General features: G+C 36.4%; 1 protein-coding gene across 5 annotated transcripts in view; it reads right to left on the bottom strand.

Annotated features, from left to right (window-relative positions):
- Window positions 1–20,536, bottom strand: part of LOC111865978 (inositol 1,4,5-trisphosphate receptor) — a gene marked incomplete at its 3' end in the record, with an annotated part of 252,641 nt that overhangs the window by 63,695 nt on the left and 168,410 nt on the right. For all 5 annotated transcript variants that reach the window (XM_033752056.1, XM_033752058.1, XM_033752055.1 and 2 more), the window contains 2 exon segments: window positions 1,051–1,283; window positions 2,284–2,404. In XM_033752056.1, coding sequence (XP_033607947.1) covers window positions 1,051–1,283; window positions 2,284–2,404 — 354 coding nt within the window.

Below are 20,536 nucleotides of genomic sequence, written 5' to 3'. Positions count from 1 at the left end.
GAAATAAGAAAACGGAAGGCTAATTGGATTGGTCATGTTTTATGCAGAAACTGCCTTCTAAAAGAAGTTATCGAAGGAAAGATAGATGGGTGGATAGAAGTGACAAGAAGACGAGGAAGAAGACGTAAGAAGATGCTGAATAAGATGCTGGATGACCTTGGGGGCAGAAGAGGATACTGTCATTTGAAGGAGAAAGCTCTAGATTGCATCAAGTGGAGGAATTGTTTTGGAAGAGACTGTGGACCTGTCGTCTTGACAGATTATTGATGATGATGATGATATATATATATATATATATATATATATACACACAACCGGTAAGCAGATACCAACATTTCAGAAGAACCTGGTGCCTTCCTCTACAAGATATAAAACCTTGCAGATGGAGGTAGCAGGTTATTCAAAGTCAGAACCTTTCTATCAGACTACATGGTGTCACATCCTATATAACAGTAATATTAACTTAACTGATGCAAGCTATATATCAGTTTAATTCATTTTATTCTTGCCAATAAGCTAAGACAATTTTCATCTCCAAATACCTTCAGATATTTTTTCTGACAGGCATAACAGTGAGAACATTCCTCCTTTCCCCATGCCTATTCACATACAAATGTGAACACTAATTCCCACAGCTCATTTTAATGTTGATACCTGTTTAACAGCAATGCATAAAGTATATATAATAGTAAATTATGATGCAAGGGAACAACAGCAAACTTACAAGTGTTATGTTTTTGGACATTATCCATCATCTTGTCTATTTTTTAAAAACCATCATCCTGTTTCTTTTCAAAACACAACGTTTCAGAGACTGGATTCTGTCCACATCTCCCTCTGGAGATAGGGGCTAGCTCTATCTACTGGATGCAACTGAGTAGGTTTTACCTGAGGATGGGAACAGAATCCAGTCTCCAAAATGCTGTGTTTTGAAAAAGAAACAGGACAGGTTTTAGAAAATAGACAAGACAGTAGATAACTGTCCAGAAACATAACACTTGTAGCAATATACAATCGTCACAAACTTTTAGATCTTAACAGCAAACTTACCTTGAAGAATGCTTGGCTCAGATCACCTCCCATCAGTTTGCTGTACATGCTCTTCTGAATGATGGGATTTCCTCCCTCCAGTAGTGCACTGCCCAATTCAACTGCCTCCACGAAGATTGAAGGAGAATGGACAGACTTGATGACAAGCTCTACAACCAAATCTGATGCACCTTCACGATCCAGATGACTCTGCACTTCGTGAAGTGTTCTACCTGCTCTGCTTAACAACTTTGCTGGAAAATTCAATCCAAAATATATACCTAAATATACCAAATTACAGAATGTTATCAGTGTACACACAAAAGAACTAGGGAAGTAATTTCATTTTAAAAATTTAAATATAAATTCTGCCACTTTCATAGCTTTACACATTAGGCAGTACACTTAGTAACAAAAATTCTTTGAATTAACAAAATTAACTGATATCTAAAATTCAATACCTATGGAATACAGTAGCTATTTTTACCTTCTGGAGATCTAACTAAATATTGCACAAATTTTGTGAATACTTTGCTATAGAGAGTTTGGCCGTTTCTGACTGTTCCCTTGATAACAACCTGTACATACATTCATGGGCTGTGTTGGGCTGCTATGACTTTGCAAGGACTGTACCATTAGGCTTATACTCCTATTTCTTTTTGTTTGTGCTAGAATCCTAGAATCATGTGATTGATGTGGAAATATAATGGTGATTAGTGGTGACAACACACACGAGCATCCATAAAAGGAGGAAGATTTAAACATACACACACAAAATAAACCACTGAACTGCAATGCACATCAATGGTTGCACCACCTACTGATAACTTGAGTACGGTAAAATTTAAATTTTACAGGAAAAGCTAGTCTGGGGCATCCATAGGTCTGAGAGCAACTCTATCTCAAAACCCAACAGAGCAGATTTCTATTCACCTGAAGACAGAAATAGAGCTAAATTCCAAAGCAGGGTGGTTAAAAGTTAGGACAATGGAAGATTCCAAAACAATAATCTCAATCAACATGTCACAACCATTGTCAAGAAACTTTGAACTCAAATGAGTGCATGATTTTCCAATGTTAACAAATAACTGATCATCTAACTTCAAGCCCCATCATTCTTCTGTGGAAACTAGGCAGATGGTAAGAACACAAGGCTCATAATGAAATGTGGCTTGAGCAGAAGAAGGTAAGATTTCTGCTGTACCACTATCCTAGCACATTACCCATACACTGTGAAGCAGGCCCTCAAATTACCTCCAGGTCCATGTGTTACGGGGGGATGTGGGCTTAGGATCCCCAGTTCCACTGTCTCTCTTTTGTGTACAAAGGACTTTCCAAAGTACCGCATCAGAAGGTTGTTCCGAAGGACATCACCCTGGATAAAGAATTCAGACAAGTATATTACACAATGAACCAACGAGTCCCACGTTAAATAAATAATAAAGATGGCTATGGAAATTAAATAAATATACAGTAACATGTGAAATAACCTGAAATGTATGCAAGGTGTTATGGATCACTATAATTTAGAATAAAAAATTAGACTGTTCTGTTACACCAGAATCAAAATCCAGTTACACTGTAGATGTGGTGAGTCACAACTAGCTTTCATTTCCTTACATCTGCACAGAACTGCTTCGAAGAAATTAACTAGTGTTAGCATAAAATCATTATTAATTCTTTCCTTGCCACTGCATCATGAAGTAAGTTGCTCTCATGCTCTTAAGCTGAGAAAAACCTAAACACACCAGAAAGAAAATCCTAATGCATTATGAATTTTCTAGGTGCAACATTGCTGATGGCTTACAAATGACTAATATCCTGAATGGGCAGCTCCATATTACATGGTATTCAGAGAGAAATGTTTATGGCAAAGTTCTGCTAAATATCTTGCATCCTACTGCCAAAAGCCCATCTCATCACTGAATTTGTATCAACTGCACAATTAAAATGAACAGTGGTTTAATGTCCAAAATATATAAAAAGTTTACAAATGTTCAGACAATTTGGTACTGAGTTCTCTTTATTCCATAACTAATGCCATGAAGCAGTGTCCTCCTAGAAAATTAACAATGACACATCTACTCAAGAAGTTCCCATGTTCACAAGAGTGACCCTCTAGCCCCTGCCCTGAGACAGGTGACTCTAGTCAAAATTGTTACTTTCCATTTCTTTAAGATGCATTTCTCTATTATTCTTCCACTTGTTTCCAGGCTACCCAAGTGGCCTCATCCCTTCAGGTTATCTACCTAAAACTGCATATGCATTACCCTTCAGTTATGAAATTGCCAAAAAATAATAATTTTATATTTGTTCTTAGCTACTTCCACATATCACTGAGTTACAATGGCTAAAGCACAATCACAACCAAGCTGGAATTCAAATTTTTGAACAGCGGCNGGGGGGGGGGGGGGGAATCACAGATAACAAACAATATCAAAAATAGCTTTAAATAAAATAAATATGTACAACCACTTGGCTATGTAAGAGGAACACTGGAAGACATCAGGAAGAGGAAAGACCTGGTAATAAACTCAAAAGGAAAGACTGCAAGAAGACAGAAATGACTGGAGACTTTTCATCCCTTATTCTATATAAAATGTAAACAACATGATGATGGTGAAGAAGAAGGGGGAATAGTAGTAGTAATAGATTTAAGACAGAAAAGTTATGGGGGCATATTGAAAAACATGTCTGGTTGTTTGCCACTCATTTTCTAATTCCTTGTTTATGACACGCATCTCCATAAACAACAGTGATTGCATTACACTGGGTTGACAATCACAGAAAATTAACTTGGTCACTTTTTAATGCATCTTCAACAGCAGTACAGATGAGCTTGTTCATGGCAAGTTAAACATCTTAAGAATCTATCCATGATAACAAAATGTCAATTTTACAATTCACCGACGCTTAGGTGGTACTGTGAATCTGTTACAGTAAACAGGATGCTTGAATTTTTCCAACAGATCCTTTTAATTAAGCATAAATTTAAATAGGACTACAATCTTCTGAAAGTGACACCATGTAGTATTTGTATTTATTGTAAGGTCAAGAGATCCAAAGATGGATATAGAACATGTCATAAAATAATACAGAGCATAGAATACACACATAAATATTACATAACTAGACAGTACAATGAATACAACAATAATAAAAATTATCTATTTAGATATTCATCCATAGTATAAAACATATGAGTGTTCAAGAAATGCCTAATACAACCTTAAACTTTTTAAAATTATTGATCTCTATGGCCAATTTATTAAATATTTTTATATCTGCATAATAAACCCCTTTTTGATAAATAGTTAAATTAGCCCGAGGTAGATACAAATCTTGTCTTTGTCTAGTATTAATAGTATAAGAATCAATGTTTCATGGAAAAATAACTTTATTTTGAAATACAAATACTAACAATGAAAATATATGTATAGTTGTGATGCAAATGATAAAATATTTATCTCTTTAAATATGTTTCTACATGAAACTCTATTGCCATATCCCAACATCCCTCGGATAGCCTTTTTTTTTTTGGAGAAGAAAAACAGTAGAACTGGGAGATGAGTTTCCCCAAAAGATGATACCGTAGCTCATTAAGGAGTGAAAAAAGGAATAACAGATTGCCTTTAAAGCTGAAATAGACATATAATATGTCATATCTTTAATTATGTAACAACCTTTACTTCATTTTTTTACAGGTAAATCAATTCTTCCATATTAAGGCACTATCAACTCCCAAGAATTTAGTACTGAGGGTACTGTTGATAAACTTATTATTATGATTTTTTGTAAAAGTATCTGACATTACTGTCTTAGTTTTGCGTTGAATACAATGTGTCTTGTTAAGGTTTAAAGATAATTTATTAGCTCTAAACCATCCGTTTAAGATTTCAATTGTCATATGAATATTCCTGCTAAGATCATTTGTATTACAATGTGAAAATGAGATGCTAGTATCATCAGCAAAAATTGTAGGCATAGAAAACATATTTAATATTTTAGGCAAGTCATTTATATATAAGAGAAACAACAAACGTCCTAATACAGACTCTTGCAGCACTCCCTGCCAATCTGAGGATACTGTATTCACATCGCTTTTATGTTACTGTTCTAATATATCTGTTACTTAAATAAGATTCATAAATTGCATGATCTTTCCCAATAATACCATAAAATTTAAGTTTGTAGAACAAGATATCATGATCTATGCAGTCAAAAGCTTTCTCCAGATCACAAAAAACACCTGCCACTAATTGTTTGTTGTTCATAGAATTTAAAATCTCTGTAGTCAAAATGTAAATTGCATTATCTGATTTTAATTCCTTCCTAAATTCATATTGATCAGTACTTAGGATATTATACTTATTAATATGTTCTAAAGTTCTTGTATATATTATAGTTTCAAATAAATTTGAGAAAGATGTTAAAAGTGATATAGGTCTAAAATTAGATACATCCCCTATATCACCTTTCTTATACAAAGGTTTTATTAGTAGATACTATAGGGTTCTGACAGCGGCCTCCGTAGTCTAGGGGTAACGTTCCCATCTCGTGACTCAAGGTATGTGGGTTCAAACCTGACGAAGGTCGTGGAATTTTTAAGGGCGGAAAAATTCAGGGAACAAGTCCTCCAGGAGGGACTTTAAGCCATGGGTCCCGTGTCGTAGCTTTACAGCACGTAAAAGAACCTCATGTCCCAAGGGGACCCCTGAGCCAAATTCAGGACATTTCCCACCCAACAGTGGTCTTTAACGCCTCTGGTACATGGGGGAAGCATTGAGATACCGCTGAGCCAGTAAAGGCCAAACTCGCTGGCTAAGTCGGGACCGATGGTACGCACCAGTACCGGTAGGGAATAGAGACTGGTAGAATATCATAAGGGGACACACAATGGACCAAAAGTTGGTCTAAGTGCATGGGGAAACCAACCCTCTCTAAATACAATACAATAGGGTTCTGATGATGGTGTATAACACACAAAGATACTGGGTTTTCAGACTTTGTCCATCATCTGGATTCTTAGTTATTTAGAATCCGGATGATGGACAAAGTCCAAAAACCCAGTATCTCTGAAAGGTTTTATTATCACACATTTCAGCCTATCAGGAAAAACTCCTCCCCCTTAATATTTTATTGCATATATAGTTTATCGGTGAAATTATAAATGGTGAACTTATTTTTAAAATAATGGGCAACATCTCATCATACCCACACGAGTTTTTTTTTTTTTAATTTAAGAGGTTTTATTATATTCTCTATTTTTTATTTGTAGAGCATTTATACTTTACATTTGGGTATGAATTTATAAAAGCTTGACCCATATAATACACGATTTTCTACACTTTTTGAGTCATTCATAGGTATGGAATTATTGTTGGTTTGTCTTTTTATTTTATCGGCAACGCTGGCAAAATATTTATTAAACTCTCCTACAATATCTTGCTGATTATTCAGTATTTTACCATCACTTTTTACTGTATTTATTTCAATCCTATTTGTATTCCTACCTACTTCTTTTTTATAACACTCCAAGTAGTTTTTATTTTATTGTGGGAGTGTAGGATACATTTAACATACTCCATTCTTTTTGCCTTTTTTATAACAGCATTCAGTATTTTAGAATTGTTTCTGTAATAAACTCTAAAATTAGGATTCTTATTATTCCTTAATTCATTGCAGATTTCTCACTTATATTTACAAGATTTCATTATTCCTGGTGTGATCCATGGATTATTTTTTCTAAATTAAAGGGAAACTGGAATAATAAGTTCTCAAAAATATATCTAAAAATAAATTGAAACTCTCGTTAACGTCATTTTCATCAAAGGCTGATTCCCATGTTTCCTGGCTTAAATGTAATTGAAAATTTGCTATGGTATCATTATTTATCATCCATTGCATGTAAGTATATTGCTGATGTCCCTGATTCTGTACTTTATGTAGTACAGGGTGGGGCGCAGAAACTTCCTTTTTTTGAAGGCGAATAAAAGAAAAATTATTGCTGATAGACAAAATTTATGTTTAGCTAATGAAAGAACATACTTTAAAGTAAGTTTTAAATCATGTAGTTTCAAACAAAATATCTTGAAGTTGGTGGCCACCGTTCTCTATGCACTGATGCAACCGTTTTCTGAAGTTCCCCTCTTCATGTTCCAACATGTGCACCGGAATTTGGGCTACTTCCTGCCAAATAACATTCTTCAGCTGAAGCAGGTTTGTGGGGCGATGTTTAAAAACCTCTGCCTTGAGGTATCCCCATAAAGAAAATCACAGGGCGTTAGATCAGGTGAGTGCGCTGCCCATGGGATGTCACCTCGAAGCGAGATGAGCCTTCCGGGAAACTCTGCCCTCAAAACTGTCATCGAAGCTCAGGCTGTGTGGGCCGTGGCACCATCCTGTTGGAACCACACATTTCCTAGATGCATTTCTTCAAGAGCTGGTTCGAAAAAGCTTTTAATCATGTCCACATACCGCTGTGAATTGACAGTAACTGCATAATTGTCTTCTTCAAAAAAATAAGGGCCAATAACTCCAACTATTGACAACGCACAACATACTGTCACTTTATCACTGTGAAGTGCCTCTCATGGAGCTCTCTGGGATTGTTACCACTCCAATAGTGCATATTCTGCTTGCTGACATATCTAGATAGGTGAAAATGTGCCTCATCAATAAAGAAAACAAGTGCATCAGGGGGTAAAGTTTCCAATAATGTTTCGCACGCCATTATTCGGTTCTGGAAATCATGTCGTGACAATTCTTGCACAACAACCATCTTATAGGGATGGAAATGAAGATGTTCATGAAGAATTCGGCGCATTGAACGATTGGATATGTCTAGGGCGACTGCATGTTTGCGAGCAGAGTGTCTTGGAGATCTCAAAATCGACTGTTGAACTGCCTCCACATTTTCTGGCATCGTAACAGTCTGTCTTCCCGATGATTTTTTCACCACACTCCTGGTTGTCCTGAAGTTCTCTATCCACAAAACAATCGATTTCCAGTCGGGAACCAGACCTCTGGGCTTAATTCTGAAGTGAGTATGGAACGCACACTGCACTGCCACATAGGAATGGTTGTTCGAAAAATAGGCTTCGACAGCAAACGCATGCTGCTCACTCGTCCACCTCATGTTTCCTACTGAGGTGTATTAGACAGAAACTTCCACGACTTCTGCATTCGCCGAGCCTATCCCCACTTTTCTGCAACCTCGCCTCCCTTCACAATTCGTCTTCACAAAAAGGAAGTTTCTGCGCCCCCCCTGTATTAACACTTGGGCATCATGAACTGATAGACCGTTTATAAATTGATATATATCATATTTACCAGGTCTTGTTGTATTAATAAAAAAATTATCAGTTATGGTACTTGTGGACATGCCCACTCTGGTGAGAAATGTTACAGCACTAATAAGATTATAAGAATATAAAACAGCATCTAATTGCTTTTTTCTATTATCATCATCATCATCATTTAAGTAATTTACATTTATGTCACCACATATAATTATATTATAATTCTCATGGTATAGTTTATGTGAAATCATATCTAGTTTCTCATAAAAATTTATAAAATTACCTGACGGAGACCTATAAATAGTCAATATACAAAATTTTTTCTCTCCTAGTAAATTCATAGGTGGACGAATTGCACATGCCTCAATATCTTTTTCAGTGGTGATAGGCAGATAGTCTGATAGATACCAGTGTTTCACAGGAACATCCTGCCTCCACCTTCAAGGTAAAAGAGATTAGATTAGAGAACAAAACTATTACATAATCTACAGAAGAGATGTTGTGTCAGGGTTCCATTCACAGGGACAGTTGCAACACTTCCTTCTGAAAATATTTCATACTGCTTTTCTCCACTCAGTTCATAACATGTAACCTGAAAATGGAGGCAGCTGGTTCCTATACACACATATACAAACAGGGTGTAAATAAATATATTGTGGTGTACTGGCGTTACAACGCTCTGTGGTAGATAGACTGGTTCAATCTGATATTTTTGTCAATACACCAATGTCTGGAAAACCTTCCTTTTGACAGTAAGGGCCACAGAAGTTTCTGAGAGGATGCATAAGTTGCATAAAAGTTGCTCAAAGTGGACACTGCCAACCTCATTGCATGTTCTGCACCACCTGGCCATGTTATACTGAACTCTTTGAAAGATTCCTGGCATTTCTCAGATGGTTCCAGCTGCTACCGCAATTCTTTCCACAAGATCAGGTTCTGTCTCCACTGGGGACTTGTACACCAGGCTTTGCATGTACACCCAGAGAAAGAAATCCACTGGAGTCAAATCAGAGGAGCAAGGGAGCCATGCTATTGGGTCTCCATGTCCAATACATCTGTTGCCAGAAGTTTCTTCCAAAAACTCATGGATGACCAGAGTGCAGTGTGCCGGGGTGCCATCATGCTGGAACCACATTTCACAACGGACTTCCAAAGTCACCAATTCCAGCAGCTCCGGTAAGGTCTTATGGAGAAATGCTAACTAGGTAAATGTCACCAGTAAGCCACATAGGTAAGAGGTCAGGGCATCCTCCTTCACATTTCAGAGGCCCTAACATGTAAACAAAGCATTTCCAGATATTGATGTATTTACAAAATGTGATCAGATTAAACCCATCTGTCTACCACAGAGCATTGTAACATATATTTATCTACACCCAGCATATAAAAGGTAATGTGAAGTTATCCCTGTGCTTAACTTATTAATCACTACGCCATGAAGACATTTCGGGGGAGTGGATGTATAGACCCACGTTTTCTTCATCTCAGCACTAGATGGAGGTGAGTGGTTAGCTTCATGCCCTGGCTGCTTTACCTCCAGGGAAAGAAGCTCCTGTACCTACTGGAGAGGAGGCTGGGTGGGCCCCAGAGCTGGTCAGGATGAAGTGGAGAAGTGAAAATCCTTCCCCCAATTGGGACTTGAACCCTGACCCCTTGGTTGTCCAGCCTATAGCCAGTCGCTATACCGACTGAGCTACCCCGGCTCCACAGAAGCACACAAAGAAATCTACATGGTGTCAAACTCCAGAAGACTGAAATTTCATTATTCACATCTGTAAGAACATCAGATCTCATACAGTGCTCTCATTGCTAGAACTGTGCAGGAATCCTTTGATGCTCTAAATGCTTTAGTCACAAGAGCGGCATTTACTGCTAATTGTATTGCTCCAAGTTTTGGAAAAGGATTTTCAAAGACTCCACTGAGTAATATGTATAAAATACATTACTGCATTTTACATATGTAGACTGAGTTAACCTCCAATTCTGAAACACGTTACCTGATTCTAAATACAACCGCATTATACTGTAAGCATTATTGGTGTATTAATAACCATGTTCCTTCACATGAAAAAAACTGGCATTAATAATAATATTTATAACATACAGACCCATTTGGATAATTAGTTATAAAAACACTGGAAATGGACAAACAGAAACACGGAGGAAAATATTCCAGTAAACAGGCAAATTTTATAAAGATGGATAAGATCTGATTCCAAATATCTGAATCTTTGATACTTATTTGTCACTGGTAGAATATTAAAAAAAAANGGGATAGATGAATGTATGCACTAGAAGACGGATAAAATAAATCATGGACTTAAATCAGTGCAACAGGACGCTAAAATATAACATTAAAAATTTTATTTTTCATAATTAATTGATAAAAACAAAAACTATCACTGTTTGAAGATGAAAAGAAAGGATGCATAGGAATAAAATAAATTGCATCCTCTATACCATGTGCTAAAAAGGGATTATTTTTCTCACAGCAGAATAGGAATGAGGTTCAAAGTCAGTATGAGGTTACAGTTCAAAGACAGTTAAACATCAGATATAAAGAAGTTCTTCAAATGATAAATATGTGTATAATCACATTTGGCAAAGGAATAAAACATTTCTGTATTAGAGCATTAAACTATAATAAAATATATATAAAATGGCTTTGGTGTGTGTATGTCTTCTGTTACATGAATGAATGTGTGAGAATGAAAATAGGGTTTCTTAGTGTTGTGTCTGAAAGTGGAACTTTAACCACACAGGGATGTAATACACAAAACAATGCACACATATCGTACATTCATGCTTTGAGTGGGATTTGAACCCAGAACCTAAAGACAAATTCACAACAACTATCTATGTTGTGGCAGACCTGTGCTGTTACACAGTGTCATCACCTCTGAACTTCCTGCAAACAGTTTAGCCACTCATGCAGGAGACACCCACTCTCTCCTCCTATCAAACCAGGCTGTGGCAATTCAGACTGCTGATGGAACTGAAAATCCTGCAGCCTATATACATTACTATTTATCTTTAATTTCACAGCTTCCATGAGGAAGCTCTACTTGCATGATAAGCATTCACAAAATGTGACCCGAAGAAGTGAAGGGAAGTGTGCTCCCACAATCCATCAATATGAAGTTCTTATGAAGGTCCTTAGAATGCATGAGAACAATGGAGAGCATTTCCGGCATCTGTTGTAATCTGGATAGGATTTATTTATAGTCAGGCCATGGGTTTGTCAGTTATCTCAGCAGCCTGACTTGATGGGAGGAATGCCTGACTCCTCCACCTCCATACGAAGGGGGACCCAAAAATAACCGGAAACGACCTGTTGCGCGCGCATGCTTTGTAGTTACGAGTTGTGCTGCTAGGTGGTGTTAGCTGGGGGTCTCCCGCGACTGTTAGTGAGCTGGTGTCAGTCTGAGTTAAGTGGTTTGTCTGTGGTGCTCTGTTGTGTGCGTTCCTGTTTCAACCCTTTGGCAATTAGTGAGATGGCCGACCAGAATGAAGAAAGAGTGTGGGTGAAATTTTGCTTTCTGTTAGGGAAAACTGCACTTCACTCTTCAAGTCGCGGCAAACATTCACTTGGTTTTCTCTTTGGTCACCTCCCAGCAAGCGAGGAACAAATTTTGCAGACACCCGTCTCATGTGCAAACCTTCGGTTAAAATTCGCTGGACCGTGCTCCATGAGATGTTCGTTTCCTCAGAAAGTTGGTCAATGGTCTTTTGACGATCTTCATCAATTTCATTCACACTCTTTGTTCCTTCTGGTCGGCCATCTCACTAATTGCCAAAGGGTTGAAACAGGAACGCACACACCAGAGCACCACAGACAAACCACTTAACTCAGACTGACGCCAGCTCACTAACAGTCGCGGGAGACCCCCAGCTAACACCACCTAGCAGCACAACTCGTAACTACAAAGCATGCGCGCACAACAGGTCATTTCAGGTTATTTTTGGGTCCCCCCTCGTATTTGACAAAGTTTGCCCATATAAATTTTTTAGTGTTGTTGTTGTTGTTGTTGTTACTGGAGAGGGTGGGTTTCCCCATTCACTTTGACTAACTGTTGGTCCATTGTGCGTCCCCCTGTGATATTCTACCAGTCTCTATACCCTTCCAGTACTGGTATGTGCCATCAGTCCCGACTCAGCCAGCGAGTTCGGCCTCTACTGGCTCAGCGGTATCTCGATGCTTCCCCCATCTACCAGAGGCGTTTGAGACTACTGTTGGGTGGGAAATGTCCTGAATTTGGCTCAGAGGCCCCCTTGGGACATGAGGTTCTTTTACGTGCCGTGAACCTACGACACGGGACTCACGGCTTAAAGTCCCTCCCGGAGGACTTGTTATCTGAATTTTTCTGCCCTTAAAAATTCCACGACCTCCGCCAGGTTTGAACCCGCGTACCTTGAGTCACAAGGTGGGAACGTTACTCCTAGACTACGGAGGCTGCTAATATTTTAGTGTTACTCTTTCATATAAATGTGTGCACCTCTAATGCACCATAAAATCTGGAGAGACTATAACTTCATAATCTCATTACAGTTTGTATCTCATCATATAATCAGGTCTGGCTGCTTTCAAGGACTGCAGAACATCATAATGAGAAGGCAATGCATTGAGCAATACTGTGAAAGAGTGGCTGAACAATAAGGACAAAGACTTTTACACAATGAAGGTAAGTTCAATGACTGGAAGAAATCTGTTGAAAAGACAGTCACTCCATTGAAAAATAACTACCATATATAATAAAAATAATAGTATATAATCAATAATGTTTGGATACAAACAGCATAATTTTCATCTATTTAAATTATAAAATTTAAAAAATATGAAAAATAGGAAATATCACTTTCTAACTGAACTTCATACTTGGAGGAAAGTGCACACAAACATTATTTACATAATTTTTAGCTGAAACTTATTAATCTATTTTCAGAATTAGAATAAAGATTGCAGCAAAGCTTTGGTGAATCACATAATGTAAATGGGCAGGTTCCATAAAACAGTTTTGAAAACTGATATGTCTGTGTTTAATGAGGAATGGAAGCACAAAATTCCTTAGGAAAAAACCTACTAATTATAAGGCATATGTTTGTTTGCTTCATTTGGAACAATACTTCTGTCAGCATCAGCAATGCAGAACATGGACTGGTATCAATGAGCTCTCAATGATAAAAACTTAAATCCATGATGGAGCTGTCTAAAGTTATGATTTTAGGCGAAATTTTAGGATTAGAACATTACAGTTACATTTCAGGTTCACATCTGTTGAAATCAAAATGATATCTGGAAAATATTTGCAATTCACCGTAAGCTGTGTAAATCACAATAAATCTCACTCTACAGGATATGAATCTAAATTGGACACATCCTTCAATTTTTCTGCTAATAAAGGTTTTCTTCTATGCTACACATAACATTCTGTAACGATCATAAACAGAGTCCAACACATCTGCAGTGTGATCAAATATTATACAAGGCCCTATCATATACTGTGACAGAAATTTGTCACACTGTAGCATATTTAGTGCAATTATGATGCAGATTAAATCTAAATAGAATAAATAAGAGCTCAATACAAAATCTAAAAATAACAGTTTACACATGTAAGTGATATGGACTTCATTATTAGAGAATTACAAATTAACGAAGAAGCTAGTGCAGCAATTTGAGTAAGGATATTTTCCATTTAGAGATTTCATTAAGCAGAGCTTGAATATTTAATGGCACTACTACCACATTCATGTACATATTTTTATGAAATATGATGAAATCACATAAGCAGAATATGAACTGAAATGGAGTCCTCGAAGATTATCACGCTCAGTAAATAATAACAGCGTTGATACTCTTATTGTGCATAAAACGTTCTGCAAAATGTTTATAAATATAGTAGAGTGGTGAATACTGCTCTGAGCTGCACAAGTTTTAAGCGCTGAAGTACAGGAGTATTAATGTACTAGTTTGTTCTATTCTCAGTTGGGCACAGGAAATTACGTGACTGAGTAAATGCCAGCTTGGCGCACAGGCCAAATTCAGCAGTAGTATCCACAGGGGGCTCAGTCTGCACATAATACACAAACTTGCTTCATGGTGGCTGTTCAATTATTACTGTGAGCCTGTAATGTGTACTGTTTGGGGTCTAGCTCTGAAACCCCCAAAGGAATGAAGTGAAGGTAGTATGGGTAGTTGTGGATCCCTGCTGATTGGCTAACTGGCCCCACTGGGCAACTATCATTTTTCCTCTCTTGCCATATCTCATCCTGCAGAATTTCATGGGTCAGCCCCTCACAGCATCTCAACTGTTTATGGAAAGCTCTCATATGAATGCAGTGTATACCAAAGTATGTAACAACAGTTTCTTTCATTCCAGCTCTGCATTATGAACAATAATGGTACAATATAATAAAATAACAATCACAATTGTGTGACCGATTCAAAAGCAACAACGTACTAAACTTAATAAGGGAGAAGTTTCATATATACAATGTGGAATGCAATTTTTATTTTAAAAGTAAAAAGATTTACAAAATGTTCCCCTAGATACCTGGATACTAAATTTTCTTCTGATTAATTCCAAAAGTTATGATGGGGTAATAAATACAGTCTTCTTAAATAACAGCACAGTTAATTTCAAGGATTTAAATAACAAGAACTATTTTACATTATCTCCTGTGTTTGAAACCTGAGTCCACGTACAAGTTTATGGTTCATACCAGTGATATGCCCTTAACCCAAGGCACAAGCTAGAAAATTAACACCTACCTAGTCATAATTACCCTGCTTCATAATTGTTAAATACATGGCTTTCAGTTCATTACTGCAGCAGAAGTGTAATCATCAACGTTTAAAACAAATATCAAACCATGTGGTATTTTATGCTTGTATTATGAAAACGTGTTCAGCACAGCAGTGTCATAAAGCTGACATTCCATTAACCTTTAGTGTAAAAAATTAAATGCCTAGTGTGTGAACATCTACATTCATGGAGCAAACTGTCAGTGCACAAAAGATGTGCTATAACTTAGCATAACCTAAACATTTGTAAATTATTGAAGTAACAACATTTGAATGTAAACACAAAGAGAAATCTTATGTAGCATTACATCATTCAGAATTAAATGTATGGAGTGGAAAAATATATGAAATTAGGAAGTGGAATATTCATTAAACAGAATAATGCATTCTGCACAATGGTCTCTTTGTGGTTTACATATTTTCTCATCTATCAAAGTATGTAATAAATAAATTACATTTACTTGTCACATTACAAAGCAGTGAGGAAAGCTAATCAGTATGGCTATACTTTTCATTATAAATGAATTCACACAGCAGACAAACATGAGGTGACATGAGATTTTTAAGAAATGTAGAAGGTGAAACCAGGAGACAGAGAATAAAAAAAAGTGAGAGACTTTAAAGAGAAGACCTTCAAAGAACAAAAAACTAAACAAGATGGTTATGGGCATCTTTTAAGAATGAATAAGGCAGGCTACAAGAAGGAAATTTTGAATATGAAATTTTAAGGAAAATTCTCAAGAATGAAAGTGAGATCAAGATGGGAACTGTTAGGTAAGACGTCAGGCAGGAGGAAGGAGGCAGAACATGGGAGGAAATTGGACAGGAGAAGCTTTAGAAAAACAGAGACACAGATGAGGAAGCTTGGCTGCCAGATGACTCACATAAAAGTGGACATGTCAAAGGAAGAAGAAGAAATTGATGAAAATCTCACTCTCTTACATTTCAGTGAAAAAAGGACAGTGGTGATAGTAATTCATGAGTACAACAACAGAAGTGAGAACTCTAAAGCTTGACTGATGTTCATTACTCCATCTACTATTGGAATAAGGGTGCATCATCAATTTGGGATGAAGACCATTATGTCTTCATTTAGCCAGTTACTAGATTCTATTTCCAATATACTTCCAGTATTCATTTGCCAGTGAGAAATTAAAACATACTTACACATGTCTTCTGTTCCATAAGGTCATCTGCACAAGGTATGACATACCCTGGTTCATATAAGTAGATGGACTTAGTTGCAAAACTACAGCATAGCCAATACATAAGGGGTGAAGTGTTGTTACAGTTTACACATGGGAACACATGATAGAATACGGACATCCAGTAAACAAAGGTTAATGAAAATCATCTCATACTATAGAATGATTTGATTACACTGTCCAGTGTGACTCAAAAGTGTGTGTGTGTGTTGCCTTTACATGTTTCGGTCAATTAATGACCATCTTCAGAAGGCAAATAACAACACGCTGAGGAAACTACCATTACAAAAATCATACTGCATCAAGTTCAAAGTTGTCCAGAGTTTTACATATAAAGATTTTAAAATAAACTAAAATGTTGTGAGTTAAAATATTAATAAAATTCTTAATATTTAAAATTTTAAACTTCATTCAACCTCTAACAGAAATGAGTACCAGGAATTAAATAAATACTTTTCCTGGGCAGTAAAGTGCGGCCGGTGCTTAAGGCTGACAACCTTACCGCTATCTTCGAGCCGATTGTCTATATAATGTGGGACCCTCAACGTCTCACAACCCTATGGGCCTTCACGGCCTGTTACAGGGATAGCTTTACTTTTTTACTTATACCACTAAGGTTCATGTCTTTGTGTCCGTTCTATCAATGGGAGATTGGGAAGATTGCCATCCTTGGTTAGTTAACCAACTATATAAAGAAGAAAAAACACTGCTTGGATCCTCCAAGGGTGGCGATCTACCCAATCTCCCATTGATAGAAGGGGCATGAAGACATGAACCTTACTGGTTTAAGATCTTGAATATTAAGAATTTTATTAATATTTTAACTCACAACATTTTAGCTTATTTTAAAATTTTTGTATGTAAAACTTTGGACAGCTTTGAACTTGATGTACTAGGATTTATGTAAAAGTAGTTTCCTCAACATGTTGTTATTTTCCTTCTGAAGATAGCCATTAATTGACTGAAATATGTAAAGGCAACATATATATACACACATATACTTTTGAGTCACAATGGACAGTGTAATAAAATCATTCTATAGTACGGACTAGTGTGACGGACCAGAATGAATAAAGTGAAAATCATCTCATTTTGATATGAAAGTACAAATTAAAGTTTTCAGATCAGTGATTGGTGATCTGAAGCCAAGATCAATGTCAGCAATTCACTATCATCTGAAGAGAATATCATAAACACAGAATATATATACAATGAATACTGAACTGGTACACAGATATTATTATATATATTTTCAAGAAGAATTATATTTCAATTCAGAACATAAATGATTTGCATAAAAACTGTCAAGAGATACAAGGGATAAAAATATTTTGTATTCTCAAAAGAACTGCATCAGCACAAGACATCAAAAATTCTTGTCATTGCTTCACATTAACTGCCAAAGAATTTTATGTTAGTCTAACATGTTTGGGCTGTTTACTTATCTTTTAAAACAGGTTTGTTTATATCCTGCTAGAAATTTTGTATACCCAGTTCACTATATTAATACAATGTTCATAATTGTTCAGACAATTTAACAAAGTATTGCTGACCTTGCATGGACACAGATAATGTAAGCTGTTCTGTGAGAAATCTGATTTGTATACATTACTTATTTCACAAGATTATAAAGTTATTAAGAAAGTGAAATGTTTGGCAGTGTAACAAAATACAGACATAACATTTAGCTGACCATAAGGCAGCCAAGCAGTAACAGATCACATGAAAGAGACACACCTTTACAAAGAAAGGTACTGAAGAAAGAAAAATGAAGCACTGAGTAGTTTGAATTATGCAGGTGCACATCCTCTGACTGAATATCACATTACTGTTACTTGTTTGGAAAGTTCTGGGTTCAAAACTTCATCCTGGAGACCAGGTGCCCTGACTTAGGTTCTTCATGGTTTCTTCAGTCTCTCCAGACTAATGCCAGGGTGGTATCTCAAATTAAATTAATTTCCTGTTGCATATGTAAAAGCTAAGAATGTGACCATCAACACAACAAAGAGATGAAAGTTCATATTCAAGTGAAGACAAGCATATACTAATGTGTACCTCACCTATTTCTTACATGCAGAAATTCATGCTACATGTTTCGACCTATGTGTAGACCATCATCAGGCACCCCGTAAGAACTATACACCAAGTTGTTTGTAAAATTGGTTGTCTCAATACATCATGCAGTAAGGATCTGTACTGAGATAAGCAATTTTAGAAGCAACTTGGTTTATTGTTCTTACAGGATGCCTGATGATGACCTACACATAGGTCGAAACATGTAGCATAAATTTCGGCATGTAGTAAATAGGTGAGGTACAGATTAGTATATGTGTTTCTTCACTTGAATGTGAACTGTCATCTATTTGTTGCAGACGGTAACATTCTTAGCTTTCATTTTCATGTTTTGCATTCTGCTGAGTATATCACTAATATGTAAATATGTTCATTCATCACAGCTTTATACTTCCACTAATAACTGATAGAATCAAACTGTTGATAATTCAGTTTAATTTATTAAAACATTTTCATGCTACATGTTTTTGTCCTTTAGGACCATCATGAGGCAGTTATAAACAACGAAATATATCCACAATCGTTACTAACCAGCATGACACAATGGATCCATTACTAATAGTTCTGTCATATAAGAAGTTTTTACATAAAATTATGATGTTTAAGTATATTAAAATACTTGTAGAGTATTATTAAAACTTGTCTAAAATTCATAATATTATACTGCAGCATCTTGTTGCACTGTGTACTCTAACTTCATGTTCCCACTTTTTCCAACTTTGTGTGGTGCTGTTGATATATTATGATCACATTTCTTAATCTCGTTATTATATACCACTGTACATTTCGGTCTAACTGGCCATCATCAGGTGTATAAGATGATGGGCTGAAGGAACCTCCTGCTCTGCTATTATATTGTTCTGCTTTTCGTTTTTGATGTGAATGCTTCAGAATATTCATCCTAATATCTTATAAACCTGTAGGTCTAGAAAACCAAGATTAATGGCCATGGGAATCCTCTGCACTGACCACATGAAACCCTCTATCCACAAAAGAACTTTTCCGACAAGTGGCGGTCACTCGGTCGTTATAGTTAGCTTGTGGACTACAGGCCACAGAGATGTTATACCCCTGATGATGGTCAGTTAGGCTGAAACATGTAGGGGTATATAATAATGAGACAAAGAAGTTGTCTAAAATTATTATTAGTTTTAGCTTTTGCTATAAAATTATCTTCTTATGTACATTTCGCACTTTTGTTCTTATGGGGATACTGATGTTGCCTGAGTGTATGTTGTTGGTGTCAGTGGTTGCTCATGTGTTTTAATGGATGAAATGGTATGTTTCAAATTTTTGTACTGATGTTATGTGGGTATACATTGTCGGTCCTGATGGCCAAGTGTCGTCCTGCTTGGGTGGTTTATTCTTCTTGGCATTATGTTGTGGGCTTACTGCTCTTGTTCTTATTTTCTGTTCTTTGTTAGTAAGATTTTAGCACAGTGGAGTTTTTTATGGTGCTGTTTCTGGTTTTCTGTTGATGTGTGACTTAACTTCTTCTGATGTTGTGATGTATCTGGTTACCTTATTGAGACTGAGATTTTAGTATATTTAAACATCACAATCTTATATAAGAACTTTTTATATACAGACACTTATTATGTAACAGNAACAATCTACAGCAAAACCATCAATTATTATGGGCGTTATAACATACGTGTGCAGCTGGACGAAACATACACGTCGAACCCCCCCAGACGATTTAAATCCCTGACGAAACATACACGACGAACCACGGCAACGGGTTAGTAATGGATCCATTGCATCATGCTGGTTAATAACGAATGTGGATACATTTTGTTGTTTATAAATGCCTCATGATGATCGCAATGGACTGAAACAAGTAACATGAAAATATTTTAACAAATTACTCCGATTTATTGACAGTTTGATACTATCAGTTATTTATTAAAAGTAAAAAGTTGTTGTGATCAATGGACACATTGAAACATACTGTATCTATAATTAAGTCATAACTACTTCCTAACATTGTATGTATGCTCCTGTGGCAGGGAAGATCCCCTGTAATATAAACACTAATATGCACACCAACTTTAGAGTCAAATCATAGGACAATGAACAACAAGACTGTTAGGGTAATGTTCAATATCTTTAGCCTACTTTTT

This window comes from Cryptotermes secundus, unplaced genomic scaffold, assembly GCF_002891405.2.
Source record: "Cryptotermes secundus unplaced genomic scaffold, Csec_1.0 scaffold35, whole genome shotgun sequence".
Lineage (NCBI taxonomy): Eukaryota > Metazoa > Arthropoda > Insecta > Blattodea > Kalotermitidae > Cryptotermes > Cryptotermes secundus.
Note: the sequence above shows the minus strand (reverse complement) of the source record. Positions and strands in the feature narration are given on the sequence as shown.